At 40.8% G+C, this 27,182-nt stretch overlaps 1 protein-coding gene across 11 annotated transcripts in view; it reads left to right on the plus strand.

The window, feature by feature from the left end:
- Window positions 1–27,182, plus strand: part of DIP2C (DIP2 acetate--CoA ligase C (putative)) — a 485,677-nt gene that overhangs the window by 394,135 nt on the left and 64,360 nt on the right. For all 11 annotated transcript variants that reach the window (XM_073334492.2, XM_073334497.2, XM_073334499.2 and 8 more), the window contains 10 exons: window positions 1,341–1,542; window positions 3,173–3,282; window positions 4,666–4,746; window positions 7,934–8,057; window positions 9,244–9,365; window positions 13,326–13,437; window positions 13,566–13,675; window positions 14,215–14,345; window positions 22,005–22,173; window positions 24,205–24,375. In XM_073334492.2, coding sequence (XP_073190593.1) covers window positions 1,341–1,542; window positions 3,173–3,282; window positions 4,666–4,746; window positions 7,934–8,057; window positions 9,244–9,365; window positions 13,326–13,437; window positions 13,566–13,675; window positions 14,215–14,345; window positions 22,005–22,173; window positions 24,205–24,375 — 1,332 coding nt within the window. The remainder of the gene's footprint in view (window positions 1–1,340; window positions 1,543–3,172; window positions 3,283–4,665; window positions 4,747–7,933; window positions 8,058–9,243; window positions 9,366–13,325; window positions 13,438–13,565; window positions 13,676–14,214; window positions 14,346–22,004; window positions 22,174–24,204; window positions 24,376–27,182) is intronic.

Here is a 27,182-nt window from a genome sequence, read left to right on the forward strand (position 1 = left end):
GTCCCTGCACCTGATGACCTGTACATTGGCTAGTTAAATACCATGGACAGGGGCTTACCCACCAGTCATAGAACCTGCTCCTACCTGAGGCCGCAACACCCTTCTCTCAAGACTCATGAGGACACTTTTCAAACCCCTTACAGAGGGCTCCTCTCTCTTTATCTTGCTATCTCGTCAGCCAAGAGAGCAAGGGAGCTACCAACATTTATGGCCGACCATCCATATACAGTGTTTCAGAGGGATAAAGTGGCGTTGAGTAATCGCCATGTTTCATCTGAACTGATCAGTTTGCTTGTCTCCTTCCTAAAATCCATCTCTTTGTTGGGGAAGACGTCATCATATTCACTAGATATTTCCAGAGCCGTACTTTACTACATCATCCAAATAAATCCATTCAGACTGTGTCTTTTCAGTTATTCCTGACTGTAGCCACTGGTTCCAAGGGCTAGGCCATCTCATCCCCGAAGATATCTAAATGGATAACACAACGAGCCAAAACTTCCTAACTGATTTTAAAGGGATGCAGTCAACTTTAATCACACTTTTCTCTGAAAAATATGTATTTACTGTTTTTTCAAGCAATCCCTAAAGTTACTGTAAGTAAAAGGTTACAGAAGAGAATACTTCTGTTTTTCAGTTTTGCCTTGTGCATTTGACAGCACTTTGTAGAGAGCCAGTCTCATAGTTTCCCCAGTATACCCTGTCAGTTTCCCTTCTTGTTTGAGGATCATTTCATGTAGTGATCAGGGAGAGAGAAAATCTTTAACAATCTTTTTTTCCCTTTTGATTTAAACTCCACAAATTAACAGGGAAGTTCAGAGGCAGGAGTGGCACCTGACACTTCTTTTCAATCCTTCTGAAGTTGATTAGATTTTAAGTTGATAGTGTCCCTTTTAACAATAGCATTAAAAGCACACACAAATTAAAATCAGATTTGCCTGTGAACTGTGTCTGCCTGTGCTTTAGTTAGTAGATCTCCTGCAGTGAATTACTGCTAGAACATGGTTATGGAGAGAGCCAGGCACATCAGCCCAAACCTGTATGAAATTACCAGGGTCTTTAATTGATGTTCATCTATTTATGTTGGGGGTTGTATTTTTTTTTAGAGATCCATGTTTTTAAATGGTTATAACAAACAGTGGTGAAGTAAATTTTCTTTCATATGCACTCAGTGAAGAGCACCTCTCCTCCTCTGATATTGCTGAAGAGTGTGTTTACAGTGGCAGGTAATTGCTAGGTTGTCTTCTGCACCAGTTTAGAGATCCAAATGAATACTGTAGTGCTAATAAGTACAGTGATTAGCCTTTCTTCATTAATTTCAGCTTCTTGAATTTTTCTAGGCTATTGACAGTATCCATCAAGTGGGTGTTTACTGCTTAGCACTGGTACCAGCAAACACGCTCCCTAAGACCCCTTTAGGTGGCATACACTTATCAGAAACCAAACAACTGTTTTTGGAAGGCTCATTGCATCCCTGTAACGTATTGATGTGCCCTCACACCTGTGTAACAAACCTGCCTAAACCACGACAAAAACAGCCAGGTAAGCTGACAAGTGGCATAAGCTATTAATAGTCTATGTTTATGATGTTCTATGCGGTAATATCAATAGGAGCTAAGGGGGCTCACCCCCTTATAGATTCAGTTGCATAATTTGAACTGTGAACAGCTTCACCCTCCTAAAAATACTTCGATTGAACATGGCTCTATAACAGACTGCAATAAGAAATATAGAAAGACTTTGGGTTGAATAAATACTCAGTCTGTTGACTCAAGCCCAGTAACCAGTCACCTCACTAGCAGGGATGTGCCCTCACTGCACATTGAGTCTGAATCCAGCTTTTGAACTCACATAGTTGGAGGGGTGTCTGAATCTGTGGCTCTGGTTTGGCCACCTACTAGTTACTAAGCACTAGTGATTTTGCACAAACAAAATACCATGGAAACTGAAATGCTCTCTCCTTCAGTGCCAGAAGCTTAGGTGTCGTCCATTATAGAACTCAGAGCATATTTACAATAACAGTTCCCTTGTTTCTCTAATTTACCACTCTTGGACAAATGCTTGAGAACACAAAGAAAATAATCGAGCCTTGAAGTGTATTACAAAAATGAAATGTTAGAGACTGATAGTGGCTTGTCAAGGTAATGATAGTAATAGGAGATGCCAGCTAGCTGTAAAATTCCATCTGGCAGGCCACATTCCAGATAAGTTAAATACTGTGTGTTTCTGAACTGAGGGTTTTGTCCGGATGTGATGTGTTCAGCCTCAGTGGATGGTAAAGGGGAGGCCAGGAAGAGAGGAGATCTCTGGGGTATTTTGCTTTTGTTTTTCATGCAGAATAACTAAGAACCAAAGTGCATATTCCAACATGGGCATCAATATGTTTTTGTGGCTCTTCTTTGGACAAAGTTTTGGGCTTCTTTGCCCTGGTATAAGCTTGACACTGATGCTTCATCAGCAATCAGCAAACACCTAAAAGCACAAAGTGAAAATACTACTATGTTGGTAACTGCAATGGCAACATTTATTACAAGTATATAGTCTCCAATTTGCAAGAGTTGGCATAACGTCAGTGAAGGCCAGCTTGTATGTGAAATGTTAGTGGTGATATGTTCCTTTCTTGTAAACTTGACTTCACTTTCTCCAGTCTATTCAATGTATTGAATCAAGGGTTCTCAAATACTTTCAGAGTGTGAACCATCTACCCTCCCAGTCCTGATCACTTACAAACACCTACAACAACTGCTTATGTGGAAAAGAAATAGTAGAAAAATATTAATGCATTTTCGTTTGTTCTTGTGCAGCTTACTAGCTGAAAATAAAGGGGTAGGGGGAGCTAGAAATATGGAGTGGCCAAATCTCTGCAGGCCACAATTGGCCCATTGACCATAGTTTGAAAATGTGTATATATAATTTTAAAACTGTATATCTATTGCTTCAGCAATGGATCTCTTTAGAAATGCATGAAATGTCATGGTTTTCATTGCTTTTCTGCTTTTTACAATTTACATATCTTAAACATGGACTGAATTGTTAGGATATTCTCAAAATGTTGTTCACTAAAGTTGGTAATGGGAAAAACTTCACCTGCTGCAAGAGAAGGAGTAATGAGAATTCTGAACTATAAGCCTAGTATTTTTATTGTATTTAGCATGTTTCTAATACATTCTAGAAATTGGCCCTGCCTCTGTGATGGTGGGGAACCTGGTCTCTGGAAAACGAATTGCTCAGGCTAGTGGCAGAGATCTGGGACAGATAGAAGACAATGATCAGGCCAGAAAGGTAAGTTACATCTTTCCAAATACATCTTGTATGTGACTTAAATTCACTATCTCTACTGTTGTAAATATAATAGCATAACTTTTTTGTATTGTTATCCCATATTTGTTGGCTTAGTTGGAATAAAAATTTGAGTTCTAGAATAGATATGAGGAAGGGATTCCCTACATTATTTTTTTTTAACGTGTCTAACTTTGTTTAGAATTTTAACTTGGATCGATGTACTGTGTGAGGTGTTAACTTTCTAGTGTTTCTAAGTGCTCCTGTACTGGTTTTTTATTATTTCAAGTGAAGTCTAGGAAGTTCATTTGGTAGACATGCTCTTGATCTTGAGTTTTTTTGTTTAAGTTCTGTTAAATGTATTGCATTTCCACTCTAGTCTTCTCAGTGGAGAGAGTAATTATTAGAGAGACGAGTTGGGTAGGGTGACCAGATGTCCTGATTTTATAGGGACAGTCCCGATTTTGGGGGCTTTTTCTTATATAGGCACCTATTACACCTGCGTTCCCCCACCATGTCCCAATTGTTTACACTTGGTATCTGGTCACCCTAAAGTTGGATAAGGTAATATCTTTTATTGGATCAACTTCTGTTGGTAAGAGAGAGTAGCTTAGAGCTCTTCTTTAGGACTAGGAAAGGTACTCAGAGTGTCATAGCTAAATAAAAGATGGAACAGATTGTTTACCATATGTAATGAACCCTCTTTGTAAGAGACCATTCAAGATGAAGTGGCCAGTTAACTCCTCTGCAGTTTTAGGACAAAACAGGTAATTATTGTGAGCTGGCAAACATACAAACATTAGTGTTTTTTAAAAGTAAGTTAGGGAGGGAGGAGCATTAGAAGTAACTATGAAACCAGAGCCAGGCTTAGATCCAGAGATACTATTCAGAACCAACTTATTGCTTTGAAAGTACAAGTAAGTCACACTTCAAACATCAGAGGGGTAGCCGTGTTATTTTGGATCTGTAAAAGCGGCAAAGAGTCCTGTGGCACCTTATAGACCAACAGACGTATTGGAGCATAAGCTTTCATGGGTGAATACCCACTTCATTGGATGCAAGTGGGTATTCACCCACAAAAGCATATGCTCCAATACGTCTGTTAGTCTATAAGGTGCCACAGGACTCTGCTGCTTTTACACTTCAAACAGTAATCTTAGACTTTTAAACAGGTTTGCACAATTCAGCAGGAGCATGTTGCCCTAATGATGAATGATGCTGACAGCATTCAACAATTTACTGGTTACTGATGTAGATGTATGAACATATAAAATAGAAGCAAGAATGGGGTGTATAAAGTGGAAATAAGAAATTGCTTCCTATTTTTAAAAAAATTAAGAAAAAAAATCCATAAAGTATCATGATTATCACTCTGTTTTGTTTTAGTTCCTATTCCTCTCAGAAGTTTTACAGTGGAGAGCTCAAACCACTCCTGACCATGTGCTTTACACGCTACTTAACTGTAGGGTAAGAAATTCAGATGATTACTTTAACAAGTTACCTTGAGGAGAAATGCATGCTGAGAGACACACTGCATCAGCTCGCACCAAGACTGTATGTGGCTCAATCTTCGGATATTTCTTTTTGCATTAATGTTTAGCTGCTGTATTTACTACTCACTTATGGGGGAGGAACAGGGAATTATCTCAAGTCGTTATCAAATGTGTGCTCTCTGCTCTGTTTCATACCCAGCTTTGTATATTCCTACCCCATGAATTCACAGTTGCCAGGAGTGTTGACGAGTCAGAATATTTACATTCCAGTAGAGGGAGGCATAGTTCTTGATGTTGCTCAACAGTCTTTCTGTTCAGTTAAAGGAATCGTTCTGACTGTCCTAAGAGACTATAAATTCTTCCTTAGCTGAAATAGTGAATATTGGGTATGAGATTAGGCCTTCCAGGGAAAATAGAGAAGGGGAAGATGTAGAGGGAAATGGATCAGGACTCCAAGGGCTGTGCAGGACCTCTAGTAAATTAATCTGCATGCTTATGAGATAAGTATGGTTTAATTTTAAAACATTTAATTAGTCATCAAAACCAGATTCTGTGCTTCTGTGCCACAGAACTATATTAATCCATAGCATAAAATTAGAGTTTTTCTAGGATTAGAAGATTACGTGATTACTATATATACTAGACCTCTGCCCTACGTGTTTACAAAGTACCCTCCTGTCTATTACATTGGTATCAAAATGCCATTCAAGGTTAGAGTGGTCACCCTTAATCTTGCTTATTTTTCTTTAGATAACTAGCTAGTGTTACATCACCATTTGCAACTTTTCAGCAAATGGTGAGGCAGCTTTAATTAGTTACCTATGGCAAATGGAAAGCTTCTGAGATCAAGCTACCACTGTGCATTCCAGGCAGAATTTGACCCTGGAGAGAGTTTACTGTTTTATCTTCAGAGAGTAAGGGCTTGTCTTCACTACTGAGGTAAGCTGGTCTAAGTTACGCTACTCCAGCTACGTGAATAACGTAGCTGGAGTCGACGTAGCTTAACTTGACTTAGCCCGGTGTCTTCATTGCACTGAGTCAACAGGAGATGTTCTCCGGTTGACTTCCCTTTCTCTTCTCGGGGAGCTGGAGTATCGGGGTTGACCGGAGAGCGCTCTGCCATCAATTTAGTGGGTCTTCACCAGACCCGCTTAATCGATCCCTGCTGCATCTATTGCAGCAGTGTTGATCTCCCTGTAGTGGAGACCAGCCCTAAGAAACAAGTACATCATGGTTGAGAGAGACTGGTTCTGATGACCACATTCCCCCACACTGACTAAATCAAACTATTAAGGTCAGACCTTAAGTAACACGCTCTGCCTGTCTTGGGAAAACAGTAGGAAGAACAACCAGCTGGTAGGAAATACAGTGAGGAAAATGAATTTGATGATGATAAAATAATTCATCATTCCTTCCATGTGAAATCAATTGAATTGTGAACCTCGATTGCTCTGTTAAATTTTTAAATCTGCTCAGTTTACAGTACCTTGTCTCTGTAACATTTGTTTTAAATTTCTGGAAGTAAATAAATATTGTGATTGTGTGCGAGATGGTTATGGTGAATAATAATTCATTTCTTAGCAATCAAGCAAAATGCATGTATTCTCTTAACTCTTCTTGAAATAGAGCCCCCTGTTGCTTTCCTTCATAATAAGGACCCTGGAAGGATATTTTTACAGGTCATTTTTTGACTCATTGTCTATCTTATAACCCAGTAGAAGCCTGAAATGTAAATGTTTCCTTACCACTCTTTTTTTTTCTTCTTCTTTTCAATTTCTTCAGCTTCTCTGGTTTTTAAGTGAAGTTAGTGCTTGTGAAAGGGGCCACATATGACAGGAAACTGAAATCCTCCTTCTCCAAAGAACAGGCACAGCACGGACAGTAGCAATGCAGGCCTTCCCCATGCTGCCTCATCAATTTATCTCAGCCCAGGCCCAGAGAGACCACCTCTAGGAAAGTTCAGTCTCTTTTCTCGCTCACTGTTAGGCTTCTCTGCTGAGACTGCCAGCAAGGGTATGCATTGTGGTGGTCATTTTTGTGATATAGACCTATTGGGGCTATGCCAAGACCAGAAAACTCAGCCATTGTAGACCACTACAGTCTGATAGCCCCATGTCAGTAGTGACCCAAAGTTAACTTCTATAAGAATAGGTCAGTTGTTCAGGTGAGAGGCTGCATAGCCTATTAACTCTTCCTGAGCTATCTTTCCTCCCATCCCACATGCCTAGTCGGTCAACCATGTGCAAATAAATAACTTTCTTTCCTATTTGGTTTATATGCATGTGCATCGTTGTTCCTAACTTATCTCTTCCCCCTCACATATGTTTTCTTCCCTTCTGGCTTGTGTCTCATCTTCTAATAAGTCCTTCTGATGTGCCATCTGGCTTCATTCCAGTGTGCAGACAGTGAAGTTAAGTTTACAGGAATACTCTTCTCAGACTCTGGTTATGTGTACACTGCAAAAAAAACCCCAAACAAATGGGAAAAAAAAGCACCTCTCAGAGCCCAGGATCGTGGTATAGGGCTAAAAATAGCAGAGTAGACATTCCTGCTCAGGCTCGAGCCAGGTCTCTGAGCCCGCCTCTCCCTTCACCACGTTTCAGAGCCCAGGCTCCAGCCCGAGTAGAATGATTGAGCTACTATTTTTAGCCCTGTAGCGTGAGCCCTGTGGGCCTACGTCAGTTGACTCAGGCTCTGAGACTTGCTGCTGTGGATGTTTTTTCTCCCAATGTAGACGTAACCTTACTCATCGGACTACTGCAGAATTCTTGTAAAAATGCGCTTTACTCCCTGCGTGTGGGAGCAGAGCAGGCATAACAAAGGGAAGTAGTGCTGATTATATGGTCATGATATTACATGGTAACCGATATATCGTTCAGGTGAGTGATTAAATCACTGCTTTGGGTGGATCGTATGGCGACTGGGGGTGGGACGTATTCACATCCTGACAAAATTCCTTTAATTTTTTCCAGTTGCAGTTTGGTATGAGACGGAAGGTTTTCCTAGTTAAACTATGTGGCTATTGACACTCTCTCTCTCTTTTTTTTTTTTTTAAACATCCTGAAGAAAAGCCTTCAATTGGTAATTTATCAGTTGGGGAAGGAATACCAGAACTCAGCCTACAACCTGTTCTTCTGACACTAACTTATTTCAATATGCAGGGAACAATAGCCAACTCCCTAACCTGTGCCCAGCTACATAAACGAGCAGAGAAGATAGCGGTCATGCTGATGGAAAGGGGACACTTACAAGATGGAGACCATGTGGCTTTGGTCTACCCACCAGGTAAAGAACTTGCATGTATTGTACCGTGGGGACCCTAAAAGTTCTGACTTCACTGTTTTTGTTGGAGGACTTTGGAAAAATAAGTCACAGCCATATGTCTAAGCAGTGGTGCAAGTAGAATTTATTTCTTACCGGTACGCTATGCATAGGTGATTCATGGGAGGAACACAAAAGGGAGGCACCAGCTAAAGGGGGGCACGTGACCTCCACACTTGACTCCCCATGTCACTCCTCCCCATCCCCAGCCCTGGGTCTCCGCACTCTGTCTGTCCCCTCCCCATCCCACGTTACTAGGCGGAAGGGGATGGGGCTCTGTCCTCCCGCTGCGCCAGATACAGACTTCTGAACCGCAGGGCTCCCCAGAACCACAATGGCAAAAGGAGCAGAATGTGGGGCCCGCCACTCCCATGAGCCAGAGCCCTACACTGGCAGCTCCTCCAGCGCGGCTGCATCGCTACTGCCCCCAGCCCCGCCCCTGCCCCAGCCCTGTCCTCCAGCGGGGCTGTACAGACCCCAGACAGGAGACACAGCTGCATGGAAGGGCTGGCGCTGGTCCAGCCACAATAAAGGAGCTGCTGGCGTGGGGCCATCTGGCAGCCCCACGTTCTGCTCCTCTGTCTTTCCGGTACAGTTTACTGGGAATAAATATCTTAATGGTATGGCGTACCAGACTGTACTACCCTACTTGCACCACTGTGTCTAAGGTAAAATAGGGTGGGAAGGAAGCAGAAAGTAATTTTAAAACACAATTTTGAAGCTCTCCTTAAGCACACAGGAGCAGTGAAGAACACAAATCCTCTTTGTTCTTTGTGTTGAAATTGTCCTTTAAAATGCTGTTTTGTGTGTAAATTTAAATTGGATAGCCTATAATAGCCTATAATAGTAATTAAGCTTCTTCACTGATAAATTGATGATAATAAAACTGAGCAGTTCATTTGAGTGATGACATGTAGTTTAAACTTTTGGGCCTTCTTTGGTATTTCATGCGTAAAAGAACAGCAGAAGTGACAGTGATCAGCGAAGCTTAGCAAATACTGACAAGGGACTGAAGGAGAAGTCTGTTAAAGAGCTTAGTTGCTCATTTAACCTTCTAGGTGACTTCAAAGTAGTATTTATGCTGACATGGGTGTCTGTGATTAAATTATTTGATTTTCAGGTGAGGATTTTTGTTTTGTTCTTCATGCAGGAATAGACCTGATTGCAGCGTTTTATGGTTGCCTGTATGCAGGCTGTGTGCCAATAACTGTTCGACCTCCACATCCACAGAACATTGCAACGACATTACCTACAGTGAAAATGATTGTGGAGGTGAGCAGACATCTGGAAATCTGCAAGCAGTCTAAACAGGCAGTGGACTAAATATAGAAAATTAAAGTGCTCTTTAGAAGTTTTTCCATCCAAGTTAGCAAAAGGCTACAGGTTTTATAACGTGGGTTCAAACTTCATGTCACAGGACCTGATCCTGTACAGTACCACAAAGTCAAGGGGAGCAGGGAATGTTCAACACTGCTTCAAAGCATACAGCACCCACACTGTCACAATCAGATGAGAGCGCATTTACATCCACTTCTTTCAAAGACCCATGTAGACGTGTTTTCCAGTATATGACTCTAAATCAGGTATCTCAGGATTATTGATATTATTATTTACACTGACCTAGCTCAGCTGTTTCAGGTTAACCATCTTTAATGTAAACTGTTTTCAGCCAACCTGTATCTGAAACTCCCGCACCACGTAGTTCTTTTTACATGTTTGTAAAAGCCTTTTACAAATTTATGGTTACAAGTTGAGTGAGCAGCTCTTAAACTGACTGGGGAGTAACAGTTTAGAAGTTACATTGTGGCCAGGCTTTTACCCAGAGAGAGATGACCTGGATTTTGTTTGTTTGTTTGTCTTTTAGTCTTACTTGGTCTATTTTTGTTCTTTGCTGCACTGATACTGCATTGACCACATTGGTGCAAGAAGGGTGCGTGGGGGTGGCCTCTTATGTCTGATGTTGTCTTCTACTTTATTAAATGGCACTCTAGTTCTCTCAGGGCTTGACTACACTGGCAATTTACAGCGCTGCAACTTTCTCGCTCAAGGGTGTGAAAAAACACCCCCCTAAGCAGAGCAGGTTTCAGCGCTGTAAAGCGCCCGTGTAGACAGTAGACAGACTGGGAGCTACTCCCCTCGTGGAGGTGGTTTTGTTTAGAGCCCTGGGAGAGCTCTCTCCCAGCGCTCTGCCGCGACCACACAAGCCATGATAAAGCGCTGCCGTGGCAGCACTTTAGCGTTTCCAGTGTAGACCTGCCCCAAAACTCTCTGGCTAGTAATCCCATTTGTAGACTCCTGCACAGATAGAAAATTTGTATCCATATCTGATCCATGATCCGCAAATGTAGTTCCCAGATATAAAGCGAATATCTGCAAATTTGTAAATCTCGACCCATTTGAAGTTAATGGGACCACTTACAAAGTAAGATGCTACTCAGTACGAATGTGGTGTTAGAATCTGGCCTGCTATTAACAGATTAATGGGACCATTATTATTTATTGTAGTGATGGTCTTGTGTTCTCTTGAGATGTTTTAAAACTGAGCATATGCAATAACACTTCAGTGATCCCTGAATCTCTGATCGCCAAGATTGACTAGGAGGGCTGCTAGGGCATGTCTGGCAAACCTTCAGGTGGATCTAAGCTGTCTCATGATCATTTAGCTCTTTTCAACAGGCTAACTTTTTAAATAAAGATTGAAAATTGCCAGCCCTACTAAAGACAGTTTGACTTAGAGGCCTGTCCACCTCTGTTTCACCCAAGGATTCGCTCTCATTTTGAAGTGGAGTGACCTTGTGGAGATTAAACTATCGAGGCTGTTGCGAATACATTGCTGAGTTGCTGCTGTCCTAGGGAAAAATTCTGCCCTCCCGGTACCATCAGTTCAACTCCTTTTGAAGTCAATGGAAGTTGCTTCTGAGAGTGGAATTTGGCCCATAGAACTGTGTTTTGCAGATGCCTAGGGAGTAGTCAAAGTAATCAAACATTACTGTGATCTAACTATATTGTTACTAGAGGTCTAAAAGACTATGGACCAGACTGTGCTCTAATTGGATGGGGGAAACCCAAGCAGGGTGACAGGAAATGGATATTGTTCCATCCAAATGGAGGTGTGTTTGCTGCCCATCCATCAGGGAGCTAGCCAGAAGTTCAGCTCCCCAAATGTGATGTCTCTTGGGACACCCGAAGGGGTCAGAGCTTCTGCACTCTTTCCTGAGTCTCCTGGCTAACCTAATATGGTACCTGAAATACCCAGCTGCCCTTCAGTCTTCCCTCATTCAGTGCTTACACTTTGACCCAGCCTATGCAAGGTAGTACTGAGTGAGTGAACATTATCTTGGCTTGGGATACTGTGTTATATGTTGTGAGTGAGTGCTACTGTCAGGAGCCCTGCCACCACTCTTCTCCACTAAGTGTCCACAGAGAGAGTTCATGAGATCTTAGGAGGTGGAGGAGTCTATAATGTGGAGTCTCTGTTCCTCCCTTCCCCACACTGCACCTGCTATTGGACCAGGGACCTGGTGTGCTCCAGTGGTTCTCACCCAGTCGTACGTCTACCCCTGGGGGTAAGCAAAGGTCTTCCGGGGGAAAATCAACTCTTCTAGATATTTGCCTAGTTTTACACAACTGTCTACATAAAAAGCACTAGCGAAGTCAGCACAAACTAAAATTTCGTACAGACAATGACTTGTTTATACTGCTCTATATAATATACACTGAAATGTAAGTACAGTGTTTATATTTCAATTGATTTATTTTATAATTGTATGGTTAAACATGAGAAAGGAAGCAATGTTTCCGTAATAGAGTGCTGTGACACTTTTGTATTTTTATGTCTGATTTTGTAAGCAAGTAGTTTCTAAGTGAAGTGAAGACCAATCAGACTCCTGAAAGGGGTACAGTAGTCTGAAAAGGTTGAAAGCCACTGGTGTGATCAGTACGATTACTGCTGATAGCTGCTAATTTTCTCAGCTCACGAGGTAGAGCTTTTTGCATATGAGGCTGAAAGTGTGGGGTTCAAGGATTGATTTTCTCATGTTGACAAAAGGTGGGAGTTAAATGTTCCAGTATGTAGATCCAGACTGTCTCTTTGGGACCAAAATGGGAAAGTATTTGTACTAAGTTCAATGCTAGAGTAACTCACAGTGAGTCATTCTCAGTTTGGGATTTTCCAATCACCTTTTTCTCCATGCTGGAGGCCTGAATAAGGATATCTATTCTGCTAACATTGACAGTATTGACAGTAGTGCACAGAATGGTTATTACTTTGCACAGGTGTTGGGGATAACCGCTTCAGGTTCAGTGGAACCGAACATGGCTCAGATTCCACAAAGAATACATTCATTAGGAACGCTTTCGCTTACTTGACTTCTCTTCACAGACCCTCAAAGAGTGGGAAAGAAAGGAAAAGTGCTTTGTTTTACATTGTTTCTGTGCTGTGATTTAAAATGTTCAGTAATCTATTTGGGCTTTTGTTTAAACACCCTATATTAAATACTTGTTCAAACAGTATCACATTTTCTGTATGTAATGTATTTGGTAAAATAACTGCCCATTGTCAAAGACAGAGAAACCCTCAACATATGTAAATCTAAAATCCTTTAGAGCCTAAAATCGAGTGTAGGCAAAGAGGAGATGGTAAGCTGACTGTGTCACTTGAGAAATAACTGCTCGAGAGCTACAGTTTGAAACACCAGAACTCTCTGAAATGGAGCCCGTGTTAAGTCGTTAGTGGTCCTGCAGAGAATCCTGTTCGTTTGATTTAGTGGAGAAATCATGGGTCTGTGGCTAGCACACAGTTATTGATTTAATAAGGTGAAACCACTGGAGCATTGCAAGTGTAAAGGTGGGTTTTCATTTTATTAAAATATTTGTGTAAACAAACACATATTGCGTTCACTTAGGGAATATCCTTGTCATAACCTTCACTACAGGTTTCCCAGGATGATGCTATATAGGGAAAAGTGCAATTTTTACCTATTAATGCACCGTTAATTTCAATGTAAAGATTTGCTGCAAAGTGCAATTATTGCTTGGTCTTGTAAAAGTCCTGTATACCCTCTGAAATTTCAAGGGTCTGCCTTTTTTGACATATGTTCCTGTCTCCTAATCACGGGAAATAAGACTGGTAAAATTAGATACGTACCCTGTTGTAATATAAATCATGGTCTTACTCAGTTTTACATGTGAAGTAATTAGTGTTCTCTTTCCTTTTGTTTGTTAAACTCCCAGGTGAGTCGCTCTGCCTGTTTAATGACTACACAATTAATATGTAAATTGTTACGGTCACGAGAGGCAGCAGCAGCAGTGGATGTCAGAACGTGGCCTCCTGTGCTAGATACAGGTAAGTAAGTATTAAAGCCAGAGCCTCCCTGTCTTGTTTTACATTTGAACTTGTCGTGGTTCAGAGATTCATGCAGTGAACTGTCATTAAAATAAGGCGCACACGTTTTCATTTTTTATTTATTCTAGATGACTTGCCAAAGAAGCGGCCTGCTCAAATCTACAAACCTTCTAACCCTGACACACTGGCTTATCTTGATTTTAGTGTGTCCACAACTGGAATGCTAGCTGGGGTAAAGGTAGGAATTTCACACTAAAAACAAATGTTCTTGTCATGTATGTAACCAAACAATTTGGGCATATATACAATCGAATTTCATTGTAGTCTGGAAGATTCTAAAATTTTCTGTGGTTTTGAAGAATTATAGGGTATGTTACTGATGATCAACAGAAATTCAAGTTGATACTTGTATTTTGCTTATACTGATGTTATATAGAAATTCTACCATCTTTATTTTTTATGCTTGTAAAAGTTTAGCTCATTCTCCTTAGCTTTCAATATCACATCAAGCACATCTGAAACCACTCATGACCATGTCCTACCTATTCAACTTATGATTCTCTATCTTCCTTTTCCTTGGATGGTTATTTGGATGACCTCTTAAAAGAAAATTAACTCACATTAGGTATAAATTACAGTGTGTGTTCATGCTGAGCACAAAGTTTAATATTAATTTGTTTCCTTCATCCTGTTACCGATTTCAGGAATGGCAGTAGTTTGGGAATGAACCTGCAGAATGGCATAGTTTATCATTTTATTTACTGTCTTGTCTTCCAGATGTCTCATGCAGCCACTAGTGCCTTTTGTCGTTCTATTAAGCTGCAGTGTGAGCTTTACCCCTCTAGAGAAGTAGCTATCTGTTTGGACCCTTACTGTGGACTTGGGTTTGTCCTCTGGTGCCTCTGCAGGTGAGATTTCTCTTTAGACTTTTTAAACCTCATTTCCATTGTACCATAAAACAAAAGAACAAACTGCATTTGATAATAGAGAAATTTGATAGAGAGATTCTTGATTGGCAATAATAGAGCTGGCTGAAAAGCTGCAAAATATTTTCACAAAAAATGTTGACATTTTATTAGCACTAGTTAGTGGGGAGTTTATAACTTAGTTAACAGTTTTGTGGTTTTCTGTACCCTATGGATGGTGTAATGTTGCAGTAAAAGCATTCTCAGTAACTTTTAGCTTTACTTTAAGACATGTAGGTAGATGTATATGAAAAACGATGTGCTTTACAGAAGAAAATTGAAAACATGGTACAGGGAAGGTCTATGGAAAAGTAGCTGGAATCATTCTTTACTAAGAAATGTTAGATCCTAGAATTATTATGTTTTGACACATTTCACTGAAAGTGCACTGTTGCTGTTTTAAAACCATGCTGAAATTAAGGTAACTTAAGGCATTAAAATGATACAGTGTTGCATAAATGTTTTTATTTAAATTATAATTAAAAGTGAACATCCTATTGGAATCAACACTTTGTTTAGATGCTTGGAGCACTAAAAAAAATAAATAAAAGTTAATGGTACAGGGACTTGTCTTGCACCAGATAATTATGATTTATGAGATGCATAAACCATGTGCTTGTTAGACTTCAAGCACGTTATTTTAGCATAAGATCCACTTATAGTCTGAGATTGTTCTTTTATTAACCTTTTGGGAAAAAACGGCAATTGGAAAATATAAAAAAAATGATTTGTTCTGATTTAAGCTTGTTGCAATTACTATATTATAATCTGGAACTGACACACCGAGAATCATTATAGTAACATTAACTGTTCTGGTATAAAGCAACAGAAGGCATTTATCTGAGCTTGAACAATGAAAAATCAATGCGTCAGTTTCACTTTCAGGTTTTTAGAGTGGCAGCATTTTGGTTTCAGCAAACCTTCTTTGTTTAATAACAAAGTGTAGAAACCATTTTTGTTAGGCTTTGCCTTTTTAAAAAGCTTGTTTTTACAAAATGCAACTCTTGGGCTAAATGTAAGCTGACACAGTTCCTTTAGCTCAGGCCACTGCGATTCCCAAAGAGAACACGTCTTTGCTTGGAGCTGCGGGCGTGATACCCAACTCAAGGAGAGACGCTCACACTTGCTGTCATCAAGCTAGCATTCAAAAAAAGAGTGTAACCGCAAAAGCTACACTCCCAAGTCACGTACCTGTCCAAGTCCTAGCACATACTGGAGGCAGCTAGACCATCCCACAGCTTGCGCTGCCGTGACTGCATTCGTAAGGTCCATACCTTAAAATGTTATCCTAGCACGGTCTTTGTGTGTGTGTGTGTGGTTTTTCTTTTCTCTTTTTTTTTTTACGGGATCCAGTGTATTTGTTGGTTTAAACGATAATTGCTCTGGTCTCTTATTTCAAGGTCTACAAAGGGGCTAGAGCTGAACAAAAATCATTTTGCAGGAAATTTTGATATTTCAACATCTTCTTTTCATCCCCAATTGGTACAAAATGTCAAATTATTTGAACTTTTTTACAAAACAAAAAGTTCATAAAAAAGTAGCCTTGGAATTGTTGAAACATTTTGTTTGCCTACTTTCTATTGAAACTAAATATTTTGACATTCTGACATCAAAACATTGAATTTTGAGTCATCTCAACATTAATCTGTGTTCATGTGAACCATCACAATTCCTCATGGGAGTTGTAGTTCATGTGTGCCTTGTGCCCTTATTCTCCCTGGCCAAAGTACATCTCCCAGGATATACCATAGTGGCTCAGGCCGAGGGGAGACTGCAGTGCAAGATAGGGAGATACAATTGTACCATGGGGCCACGATAAGGGGGACACACGCAAATTACAACTTCCATGAGACACCATGTCAGCTCAAACAAATGCAGATTAACGTTGACCTGACCAAAAAGGAAATATTTCCCAGTGCTGTTAGCTCTCAGAAGTATTGTGATTTCTGGCCTGTGTTGGAGCCAGTCTTTCAATAAATGAGAAGCTCCAATCCTCATGTAAGTTTCAGACTTGCCCAGAGGAAATCCCCCTCTAATTGGCTGCCTTCCCCACTTGCCTGCCTTTTAGGGAAGAGCAACCAATCAGATGCTCCTCCCTGCCTTCCCTTCTGGACCTGAGAGAATTTGGATTAGGGACTGTGGGGAAAGGAGCAGCCAATACCATTTTCACAAGGGGGGAAGGAACAGAAAGTGGAAAGAGCCTAGCAGCTCAGGGCAGCTGTGCTTCCTCCTTCCCTTTCATCTTGTGAAAAATGGGTCAGTCTGTTCCTCTCTCCATCACTGCAACACTAGGCTTGGGGCAAAGGATCCTGCCTCAGCTGCCACCCCACACCTGGAAGGGAGGTGAAGACTCCCTACAGCTCCAGAAGGAGCAGAGGTGCTCAGAGGAGCTGAGACAGATGTGGGGACAGAAATTATGTATGGCTGGCTGTGCACAGTTGATGTGGGCTGGAGGGGCTGCTTAATTAACTGAAAGGTTGGAGGAGAGGCAGATCTGGGGCTGAATACAGAACACAGAAATAATTATTAGAGTCTAGTTTGGGGAGAAGCTGGAAGCTCTGTATAATTAGGGCAGCATTTTATATAAAGTTCTTTAATTTGATCTCAGTTGGATCTTCCACTGAGAGCCAAAATCAGCTTACTCTACAAATTTGGGACTTGCTATGCACACAGTGGGCAGGGGAAGTTCAAAAATGAAAAAGATGAATGCAGTGTAACCTCTCTCTACTCTTAAAAACCCTCATAATTTTCAGGGTCTGAGTTTTGGGATTGGCCATACTGACTTTGCTTCAGTTTCCCTAATGGGCCAGCGAACAGCTTCAGCAAAATTGATGTTTTCCTGCAGAAAACATTGAATTCTCTTTTGGAAACCAAATTTTCTGTCAAGCATTTTGATCCAAAAATTCATAATCAGCTCTAATAGATTATTTCTATGTTATAGGTAGAAAGCTGACATGAGAACCCAGCGTGGTTCATTTTGCTGCACAGACTTGACTTCCATCTCACACTAGTTTGTTAGGAGTGAAAGTTATTTTTAGGATGCTCTATAGAAGTACTGCATAGCCCCTTAAGCATACAGTTTGGAGCCTTAAGCATGCAGTAAGCATACAGATTACTCTTTCTAACTTACGTGCCAAAAGGTGATTGTTACTTTTAACATGCCATGCTTTACCTCTGGGGGATATCTGGATGTAAAATTAAATACACAGATTGTGAAGTCTATTGTCATTGCCATTAACTACGCTACTACTTGCTATTCTAACATAGAGATTCATGGTCAGCTCCTACTGTCTTTATTTTTGAAGGTTAAGGGGCTGCAAATGGTAGCAATTCATATTGGATACAGAGCAGACATAGCAAATGGGCTCCTTTATGCAGTCTCTGAAATAAGAAACACAAGTTAAAACTTTGAATTCAGTCACTTCAGCTATGCATATTTAATTCCTCCATTAACTAGGCCGAAGGAGGTATTCATTCTGCAAACGACCAAAAACTAACCTCTTTTCCCCATCGTAGGTTCTTAGAAGTTATGCTGCCCTGCTTCGCTGTGACGCCCCAGAATGCAATATTCTGTGACGTCAGAGCTATTAAGGAAAGCCCACTGGAGCATGGAGCCAGCCCATTGGTAAGTCTGGAGTATATTGCATGGTTTTGCAAAGTTTGTTTTATTTTATGTCCTAAAGAGTATAAAAAAATAACAAAAAGAAACCTTGCAAAGCAGAGCAATACATGATTTACCAACTTATTTACAAACTGGCTGCATGCTCCAGCAGGGTTTCCTTGGGATCTTTGTCACAGAATGATGCATCCTAGGCGTGGCAGCAGAGTCATCAGGCCTATGTGAGTTCACTAATCCAAAAGCTCTTCTTTTTAGCTGTTTGTGCTAGCTTTTTCATGGGGGAATTCATGATGTGATTTGATTTGATTTTTCATATTTTTCTTTGCAGCTTTTGCCTTCCATTCTGAGAAGCTGACCCTACTATTTTGTTTTGCATTGCATTTTTAAATCTCTAAGTTATAATAGTTTTTAAAAGAGCAAACACTTTTCTCCAAATATAAAATCAAAACTAAATCCAATTAAACTACTTTCTAAACTTAAGATATCCCTGTCCTAATATGTAGACCACCATTTATTGGAATAGAGCCTACTACACTCCATGTTAAGAGGGGTTTAATTATAAAACAGAAACATAGGAAAAGCAGATATGAAATTTTTCCTGAATTGTTTGTTAGCCAAACTAAGCTAAGCCCTCTAGTAATTCTGCTTTAATTATCAAAATACAGAAGTGTGTGTGTGTGTGTGTGTGTGTTGATAAACCAAAATGAAATAACAGTTAATTTTCTAAAACTGAGACTTTGCTAGTGCAGGTTAGTAACAATGTTTTAGTCAAGTTCTACAGTGATAGAGATGCACTTAATTGCCATTTTGGTGCAGGAATGGATTTAAATAGCAAATTAAGACCATAAGAGCTGTATTTTTCCAGTCCCCTAAGACCACATTCAGTGAATACAGTGTGTGCTGTGGAGTTGTGATATGAATGTTTGTTTTGGAAGTGCAATGAGAGCTGCTTTCTTCTTGCACACTTCCTATCAGCCCTGAATGGGCAATTGAAGTCATTGATCAAGTAACTTCTACAGCAAAAGTGAGGTCCTGCAAAGTTTCCTCTTAAACAAATGGATGTAACTGTAGAGGAAGTGAACACCCCTTGAAACCATTGTTTCTTGGAATTGCAACTTTCGAAACTGCAGCAGGAGAGGCACCATTTTCATCTACTACATTTTGTGGCCTAAGTTGAAGATAAGCCTGGGGTGAAATTCTTACACCAGCCCCAAGCCCCTTTATGGCGAATAAAAGTGCTGCAGCATCATAAAGGGGCCCTAAAAGTCCCAGATCATGAGATAAGGTTGCCAACTTTGTAATATTTAAAAACCACTTCTTCCCCCCGAGGCCCTGTCCCTGCCCTGCCTCTTCCTCCCAGGACCCTTCCCCCAGTCACTCCTCTTCCCCCTCTGCCCTGGTTGCTCACTGCTATTCCCCTCTCTCCCCTGCCCGGGTCGGGAGGGACTCGCCTGCAGAACCACTGCTGGGCGCTGCAGCCACCTCATGCTGGTAGGAGGTGGCCCCGGCTGAGTAGTAGCTGGCGCGGGTGATGACCCGGTGCCTCCCCTGCCCACAATAACAGGTCTTTGCGTGTCTGGTCAGTAGATCTGACCTGACACTGTCAGATCTCCTTTTCAACCAGACTTTCTGGTGGAAAACTGGGCACCTGGCCACCCTATCAAGAGAGGAGGAGAATTCTGGGAATTCTCCTGGCATAACTGAGGAAGAAAGCCACGGGCTCAGAGAAGGCCAGTGAAGAATTCCCTTGTGCAGGGCAGCTCTCTCCTCTCTGTCTGTCACAAGATAAAGACTGGACAAAACTTTCAAACTAGAGTGCCTGAAAACAGGCACTGAAGTAAGTGGGGGACAGGAGGGGCACCATTTTTAATGGTGCTGAACACCATCAACTCTTTGAGTGCTTGTCCATACATATTACACTCTTGGTGCACATGCTCTTGGGGTTGGAGTCTGTTGTCCAACAGTGTTCTTTGGGGCCATGCATGTGCCCTTGTGCTCCCATACTGAGGATAAAAGGGGCAGATCAGACCCATCTACCGCTCCAGTCCTTCTCAACTCGCAGTTCTTTGATGTTCATGTCTTTGCATATCCTGTTTTTTTACCTGTTGTTGTGAATTGTGTATGGATTAGTGTTAGACAGTAAAGGGTTGCCTGTTGGAAATTTTTTTGATAGTTGTTAATTGTTTGGGGAAGTTTTTACCTTCCATATTATGTCTTTTTTCCTCACTTGGATCTTTTTCCCAGCACCATAGCTTAGTGGTGTCCCATCACAAGTCATCCAGCTTCAAGACTGTCCCTCCTGCAAGGCAGCAATTCTGATTAATGATGGACCTACCAAGTGCTTTGTTTTCTCTTGGGAAAGCTCATATACTCAGGAAATGTTTGGTGTGTAAGTCCTTAAAAGCAAGGAAGGCATATTAGATTGTTTGATTGCTCTATGTGTCTAGCTTCTGATTTGGAAAGGGCAGACCCCACTGGAAAAGTTCCAGTGCAGTCCAGAAGCATCTCTGTGAATTCTGGATTCACTAACTTCTGGGTTCCATCTTTGACGGTCATTTCAGTTTCAGACTCTGGTAGGACTGCTAAAATTAAATCCACAAAGGATCAACACTCCTCTGGGAAAGCCAGGGACAGATCACTGATGGGCATTTCCACTAAGAGATCCAACTCACCTCAACACTACCATTTTAGGAAGACCCCATGTCACAAATCAGGTACCCTGGGAGCTCTGAGGGAGCACAGTACCAAGGCTTTGGTACTATCCTGGGATGCAAAGCAACCAGCAGTTATTTCAGCAACGGCTCTTACGCTACAAGTCTTATTAGCACTGGTTTCCTTGAAGTTTCTCACTTCAGCACAGTTTGTCAGTAGTGGACATGTTGGCACCGTCAACCTTGATGCTCTCTGTTCGTATTCGGAATTTATGGCAAACCCCTTCTAAGTACTGGGAAAGTTTGTGGTACTGAAGGATTTTCAAGTTTCAGAAGAGCCAGAGCCTCCTCTGGTCTCCAAAGGGCTAAACATGCCTTCCAGCACCAGTGCTCTCCCCTCAACAGCATTGAGTGACTCCTGGAGCTGACTGCCTCTAAACTTACCCTTTGTGAGAACCTTTCTGGTTTTCATCTTTTATTGTATTCTGTTGTGACATGTCAAAGCTGAAAGATGCACAAATCACAGATTAAGATGTGAGTAAAAACTGTACAACTGATGGGGAAATCTGCCCGTCTGGTAGTCACAGGGCACACAGGAGAGAACTGTCAATGTGGGAAACACTTCTGGAGAAGAATTTGTCAGTGACTATGATGATACTGCAACAATTAGTGCTGTACCTTTGGCACAGGGACATTACCAAGTGCCTGCATCTCAGTATTACCGTGCACTGGGGAGCCAATAAACAATATTGTATATACACTACAATAGAGCTCTGGGATTTCATTTTTAAAAGTTCATAACATTTTGTGGAGAGAATTTTAAAATGCATAATTTACTTTTAATTTGGTGCCTGATACTGGCCCCTTGAAAATGATGGCAAAGCTCCTGTTTATTTCCATGGGAGTGGGGTCAGTTCTTTGGTGAGTAGAAGGTATTGTATTTTCTGTCCAGGAAATGTTTAAATAGTAATAACCAACCATAATCTTTTATCAGCAGATGCGTATTTTACATGCTACTAACCCAGGTATCTGTGTGCTCTTCCATGAGTTTCTAGCAGTAAGGACCACCTGTATTTTGTAGGTTTTAGTAATTTAGGACTCGGTTCTGCCTACATTTCCACTCATTTCACTTGAATTATATGGGTGTAACAAAGGGCAGAATTTAGCCCTTAACATAAAGCTGTGACAATTGTGCAGTGTTAGTGAGATATAAACATATTGTGCCTAATACTGATGTTAAAGTTTACACTTAAGTGAGAATACCCTTTTTAGTTTACAATCATCTCATCTACAAAATTCTAGCCTGTATTAACAAATCTTATATTTTTGCAGCGTTTATTCAGGACACCAGTCTATTCTGATTCCTCCCTCAGAATTGGAGACCAATCCTGCTCTATGGCTTCTAGCTGTGAGTCAGTACAAAGTGAGGGACACTTTTTGTTCCTATTCAGTCATGGAGCTTTGTACCAAGGGACTCGGTTCACAAACAGAATCACTGAAGGTGAGGAATTCCATTTTTCTTCCAAGTGTGACATTTCTGTAGCATTTAGGAATGTTCTCTGCTCAATAAGTGTGTGCTAAATCCATTCATTGAGGAGAAGATAATCAGAGAGTAAGGGAAATCTTCAATACAGCCAGTATAATTCCTTGCCAAAGGCTGTATATTAGTTTTTGCCACCTGCTGCTCCCTAGCCCTTTTCCAGATTATGAGGTTCCTAGTTAAATTTATTCCTTGAGGCTTTCCAAATCTTTAAGATTTGTGTTTATTGTACAGCCCAAATTGCTGTAGCTGGTTGCTAGGGTTGTAAAAGTCAGAACTGTGTGTATTAGCCAACTGCATATTGTATGTATAGCTTACTCTAATAAATATGTTAAATATTTGTTTTGTTTTGACATGCTAGAGCACTCAGAAATGCTCTAATCTTTTTCAGCTTGGGGTCTGGGATATACTGATGCTTTTGTTATGAACCTGATAAATTTTTGCTATGCGTTCTGTTGCCAGTTCTGCTAACTAACTGTAACTGCTTTTAAAAGATCTATTTTTTTTCTCTTCAGTTACAAAGGGGTTTAACTTATCAGATGTCAGTATCTGCCTTCATTTACTGAGAGCTATATATCTTTTTCAGAATTAGAGTAATTTAGGAAGGTATTGTGGTGTAAATGTGAAGCAGAGGAGCTTGGAGCCAGACCGTGTTTTTGTGGTTAAATATTTTCTTCCTTCCATCTCTATTTTTTTTTCTTTGCCATTAGACCTTATCCTTTTGTACCTATAGATGCATCTTATAGTGATTCAGGCTTACAGCTTGCATAGAACAGTTCCCACCTTTTAGTCGAATCCCAAGCCCAAATGGATTGGCAAATATATGCCCCTACTACGTCATCCTCCAAATGTGTTCAGACTCACTGGCTGCTGTCTCGCCTTCTTTCTGTTCACGTTCTCCCTTCCCCCCCTTTTGTCTGTTTTCTGTGTTTTTTCGTGTTTCTCTTTACATTTTTTTTAAAAGTTTGTTCTTTCACATGTTTTTTGTGGACTCTTCTTCCCTACTGTTTCCCTTTGTCCAACATCTGGAAGCTGAAATCTCACTCTCATGCTGATGGGAGAGCTGCCATTGCTGCCACCGCATGGCTAAGCTGAGTGCCGCGAGAGCAGAGAAAGAAGCTCCGGAGGGTGGGCCTGGTGCCTGTATGTTAAGGCCACTATGGGAACTGGGAGGTAGAAGGTGGGTGGCTTTCAAGGAGCAACCTGCTGTGTGTGATATTGGCGGACACAGTAACTTGTTTGGATTGTGTCTTCATGTATCTAGGGAACACGTTGATTCATTCTTCTGTCCTATTTTCATCACTCCAACTATTGTAGCACCTGTTGCCCCTACCCTAGATTGGGAAATGCAGCACTAACGTAAAGCCTAACCAGCACCAGCCACTACAACAGAGACTTATTTTGGTTGATTTGTTTCCATTGCTCTTAAATTTCTTCCAGTTTCAATAAATTATAACAAATGCAGAAATTTGTATATGTAAAACTTGTAAATTTCTGATGTCAGTGTTTTTTATAGCCTCTCACATGCAACTAGCTGTAAAATGCCAGACCTTCCTTTCATGATTCAGAATTCCCATTATTCTGCTGAAACCCTATTAGGTAGAGCTCAGGGTGTGTACACTGCCTTCACGCCCTTGTGTCTTTAATAATTCTCCAGTCAGTTTTTTCCTAGGACAGTTAACTCTTCCAGTTCACTGGTCATTGGAGTCCTGAGCTATTACTCGTTACTAGCATATTTTCCCTCCAGAACTTTTTTGTGATCCATTTCCTCGTAAATGCTAGGGAAGAAATTCCAGGCAAGTAGGTCTGTTCTACATCAGCCATAAATGTGTCAGTTGGCCATCCAGCTTCCATGAAAGGCTAGAATCGGAGTATTATAATCCTATATTCTTGTGTTCATGTTTTGTTTCACAGTGTGTTTAACACATGTTTTGATGCACAGTTTCAAAATTGATTAACTGTAGCTTTCACTACATTATAAATTCTTCCTAGGGAAGGGGACTGGACCTCTCACGTGTACGGACATGTGTCGTCGTGGCAGAAGAACGGCCCCGAATAGCTCTCACTCAGTCATTTTCAAAATTATTTAAAGACCTGGGTCTCCATCCGCGGGCTGTTAGCACATCATTTGGCTGTAGAGTTAACCTGGCTATATGTTTGCAGGTAAGACTTTCCATGCCTTAAATTTGTACAACTGCTAGTACTAAGAAAATGGTTATCAATGAGCAATTTTCTTGTCAAGCATGGGAGGTTTCATCATGTTTCATGTTGGTCGATTGCTTAGTTGTTCTTTAAGCATATTGAGCAAATCCATCTGTTACTTAATGTTCTCCTTTCGTATGCAAGTAATACACTTCTGCATTTGTCAATGAACCCTGTTCATCCTTCACAATACATTCATAGCATTTATTCTGCCCCAGATGTGCTGTAATTCAGTAACGTGTATCAGAATGATACAACTTGTACTCTCAATACTCTAAAACAAAACTAGTTGGAATTTATTCATGTAGTGCATATCCCTGCTTCCAAGTGCTTTCTTTATGTACTTTAAAACAAAGTAGCTTCCTGCTTTTTGTAGAATAGTTATTTACTTTAATCAGATAAATAATTTCTGCATGAAATATATAGGTCACACAGTGAAAAACTAATCTTTCTGACTCAGCTATTACCATATGAGGCATCTGTGTATTTCCAATTTGACCCATTCATCAGATGAGTCTCCAGGGAGAACCTGGGATTTATCTTGCATTCTCTGCTTCAGGCATTCAGCTCTGTTGATTAATAGGTTTAAAGGACAGAAAGGAACACTGTCATCATCTAGTCTGACTTCCTTTGTAACACAGATCTTAGATCTTCACCTGTTGATTCCTGCATCCAGCCCAATAACTTGTGCTTTAGTACATCCACATCTTTTTAGAAAGACACCCAATTTTGATTTAAAGCGTCCAAGTAATGCATAATTGCCGTACTCCTTAATAAAATGTTCTAGTATTTAATTATCCTTAGTGTTATGGCACAATTTTTCTATTTTATTTTTTATTTCCAGTTTGAACTTGTCTAGCTTCAAATTCAGCGATTGGATCTTGTTATGCTTTTGTAGGCTAGATTAAAGAGCCTTCTACTATCACATCTTCTCCACTTAAATATAAATAGATGAATGAAGAGATAAATAGATGGCGCTCCTTAAGTCTCCTGCTGTAAGGCATATTTTCCAATCCACCTCTCATTCTTATGGCTCTTCTCTGAATCCTTTCCATTTTTCAATATCCTTTCCAAGTCTGGATAACAGAACTGGACATGAGCAGCATCTCACCAGTGCCATATATATAGGTAATATAACCTCCTATTCCACTAGTTCAAGGATCACAGTAGGCCTTTTCAGAGCAGCATTGGGAGTTGGCTATCGACCATGTCCGTTAAGTCTTTTGCAGCCTTGAGTCCCCCATTCTGTAAGTATAACCCACATGCATCGAGCAAAGACTATTGTACCTTTTTAGCTCTTGTACCTACCAACTGTTCCACGTTGGGGATCTCTTCGTGGATAGTAGCAAAAGGCTTGCTCAAATATGGAAGCCAAAACCACATCTGAGCAGAAGTACTGCAAATAATGCACTTGCCTCCCTCTTCTCCTACTCATCATTTTTATAGCACTTTGTTTTACAAGCAAGGCCATCCAAAAACGCTTCACAAGTACAGGTGATCAGCCCAGCACAGACCACTGCTTCTGTGTCTTATCCCCAGCTTCACCCCTGGCCTGTTGCAGGGAACTGAATAATGAAGGCCTTCATCAAACCTTGGTCTAAAGTGACCTCACTACTGCAACATGCCAACAGAAAACAAATACAGGAGTTGAGCCACTTCTCTACCTCTCATGTAACCCAGAGCTAAATTAGATGGTGATTTTAATGATCACTATAGTCAACTGAGTAAGATAAAAAGTCATTATTTGTTCTGGAGATAGCCCTCTTCTAATTCAATATTCTCTAATTACTGTCATAAATAGTCTCCCAGCATATAAAAGTTCAAGCAAATCTCTTGCACTCCTAAAAGCAATATCTGAATCCTTTTAGAATGAATGTCCCTTCTGCTTAATACATGTAAGATCTTGGACTCATACAGAAGTCATGTTTAGAAATGCTTGTGTTAATGTTAGGTTTCAGAGTAACAGTCATGTTAGTCTGTATTCGCAAAAAGAAAAGGAGTACTTGTGGCACCTTAGAGACTAACCAATTTATTTGAGCATAAGCTTTCGTGAGCTACAGCTCACTTCATCGGATGCATACTGTGGAAAATACAAAAGATGTTTTTATACACACAGACCATGAAAAAATGGGTGTTTATCACTACAAAAGGTTTTCTCTCCCCCCACCCCACTCTCCTGCTGGTAATAGCTTATCTAAAGTGATCACTCTCCTTACAATGTGTATGATAATCAAGGTGGGCCATTTCCAGCACAAATCCAGGATTTAACAAGAAGGTCTGAGGAACGGGGGGGGGGGGGGAGAGGAATAAACAAGGGGAAATAGGTTACTTTTTATAATGAATCAACCATTCCCAGTCTCTATTCAAGCCTAAGTTAATTGTATCTAATTTGCAAATTAATTCCAATTCAGTAGTCTCTCGCTGGAGTCTGTTTTCGAAGTTTTTTTGTTGAAGGATAGTCACTTTGAGATCAGAAATCGAGTGACCAGAGAGATTGAAGTGTTCTCCGACTGGTTTATGAATGTTATAATTCTTGACATCTGATTTGTGTCCATTTATTCTTTTACATAGAGACTGTCCAGTTTGCCCAATGTACATGGCAGAGGGGCATTGCTGGCACATGATGGCATATATCACATTGGTAGATGTGCAGGTGAATGAGTCTCTGATAGTATGGCTGATGTTATTACGCCCTGTGATGGTGTCCCCTGAATAGATATGTGGGCACAGTTGGCAACGGGCTTTGTTGCAAGGATAGGTTCCTGGGT

The sequence above is a fragment of the Lepidochelys kempii genome, chromosome 2 (genome assembly GCF_965140285.1).
Source record: "Lepidochelys kempii isolate rLepKem1 chromosome 2, rLepKem1.hap1, whole genome shotgun sequence".
Classification (NCBI taxonomy): Eukaryota; Metazoa; Chordata; order Testudines; family Cheloniidae; genus Lepidochelys; species Lepidochelys kempii.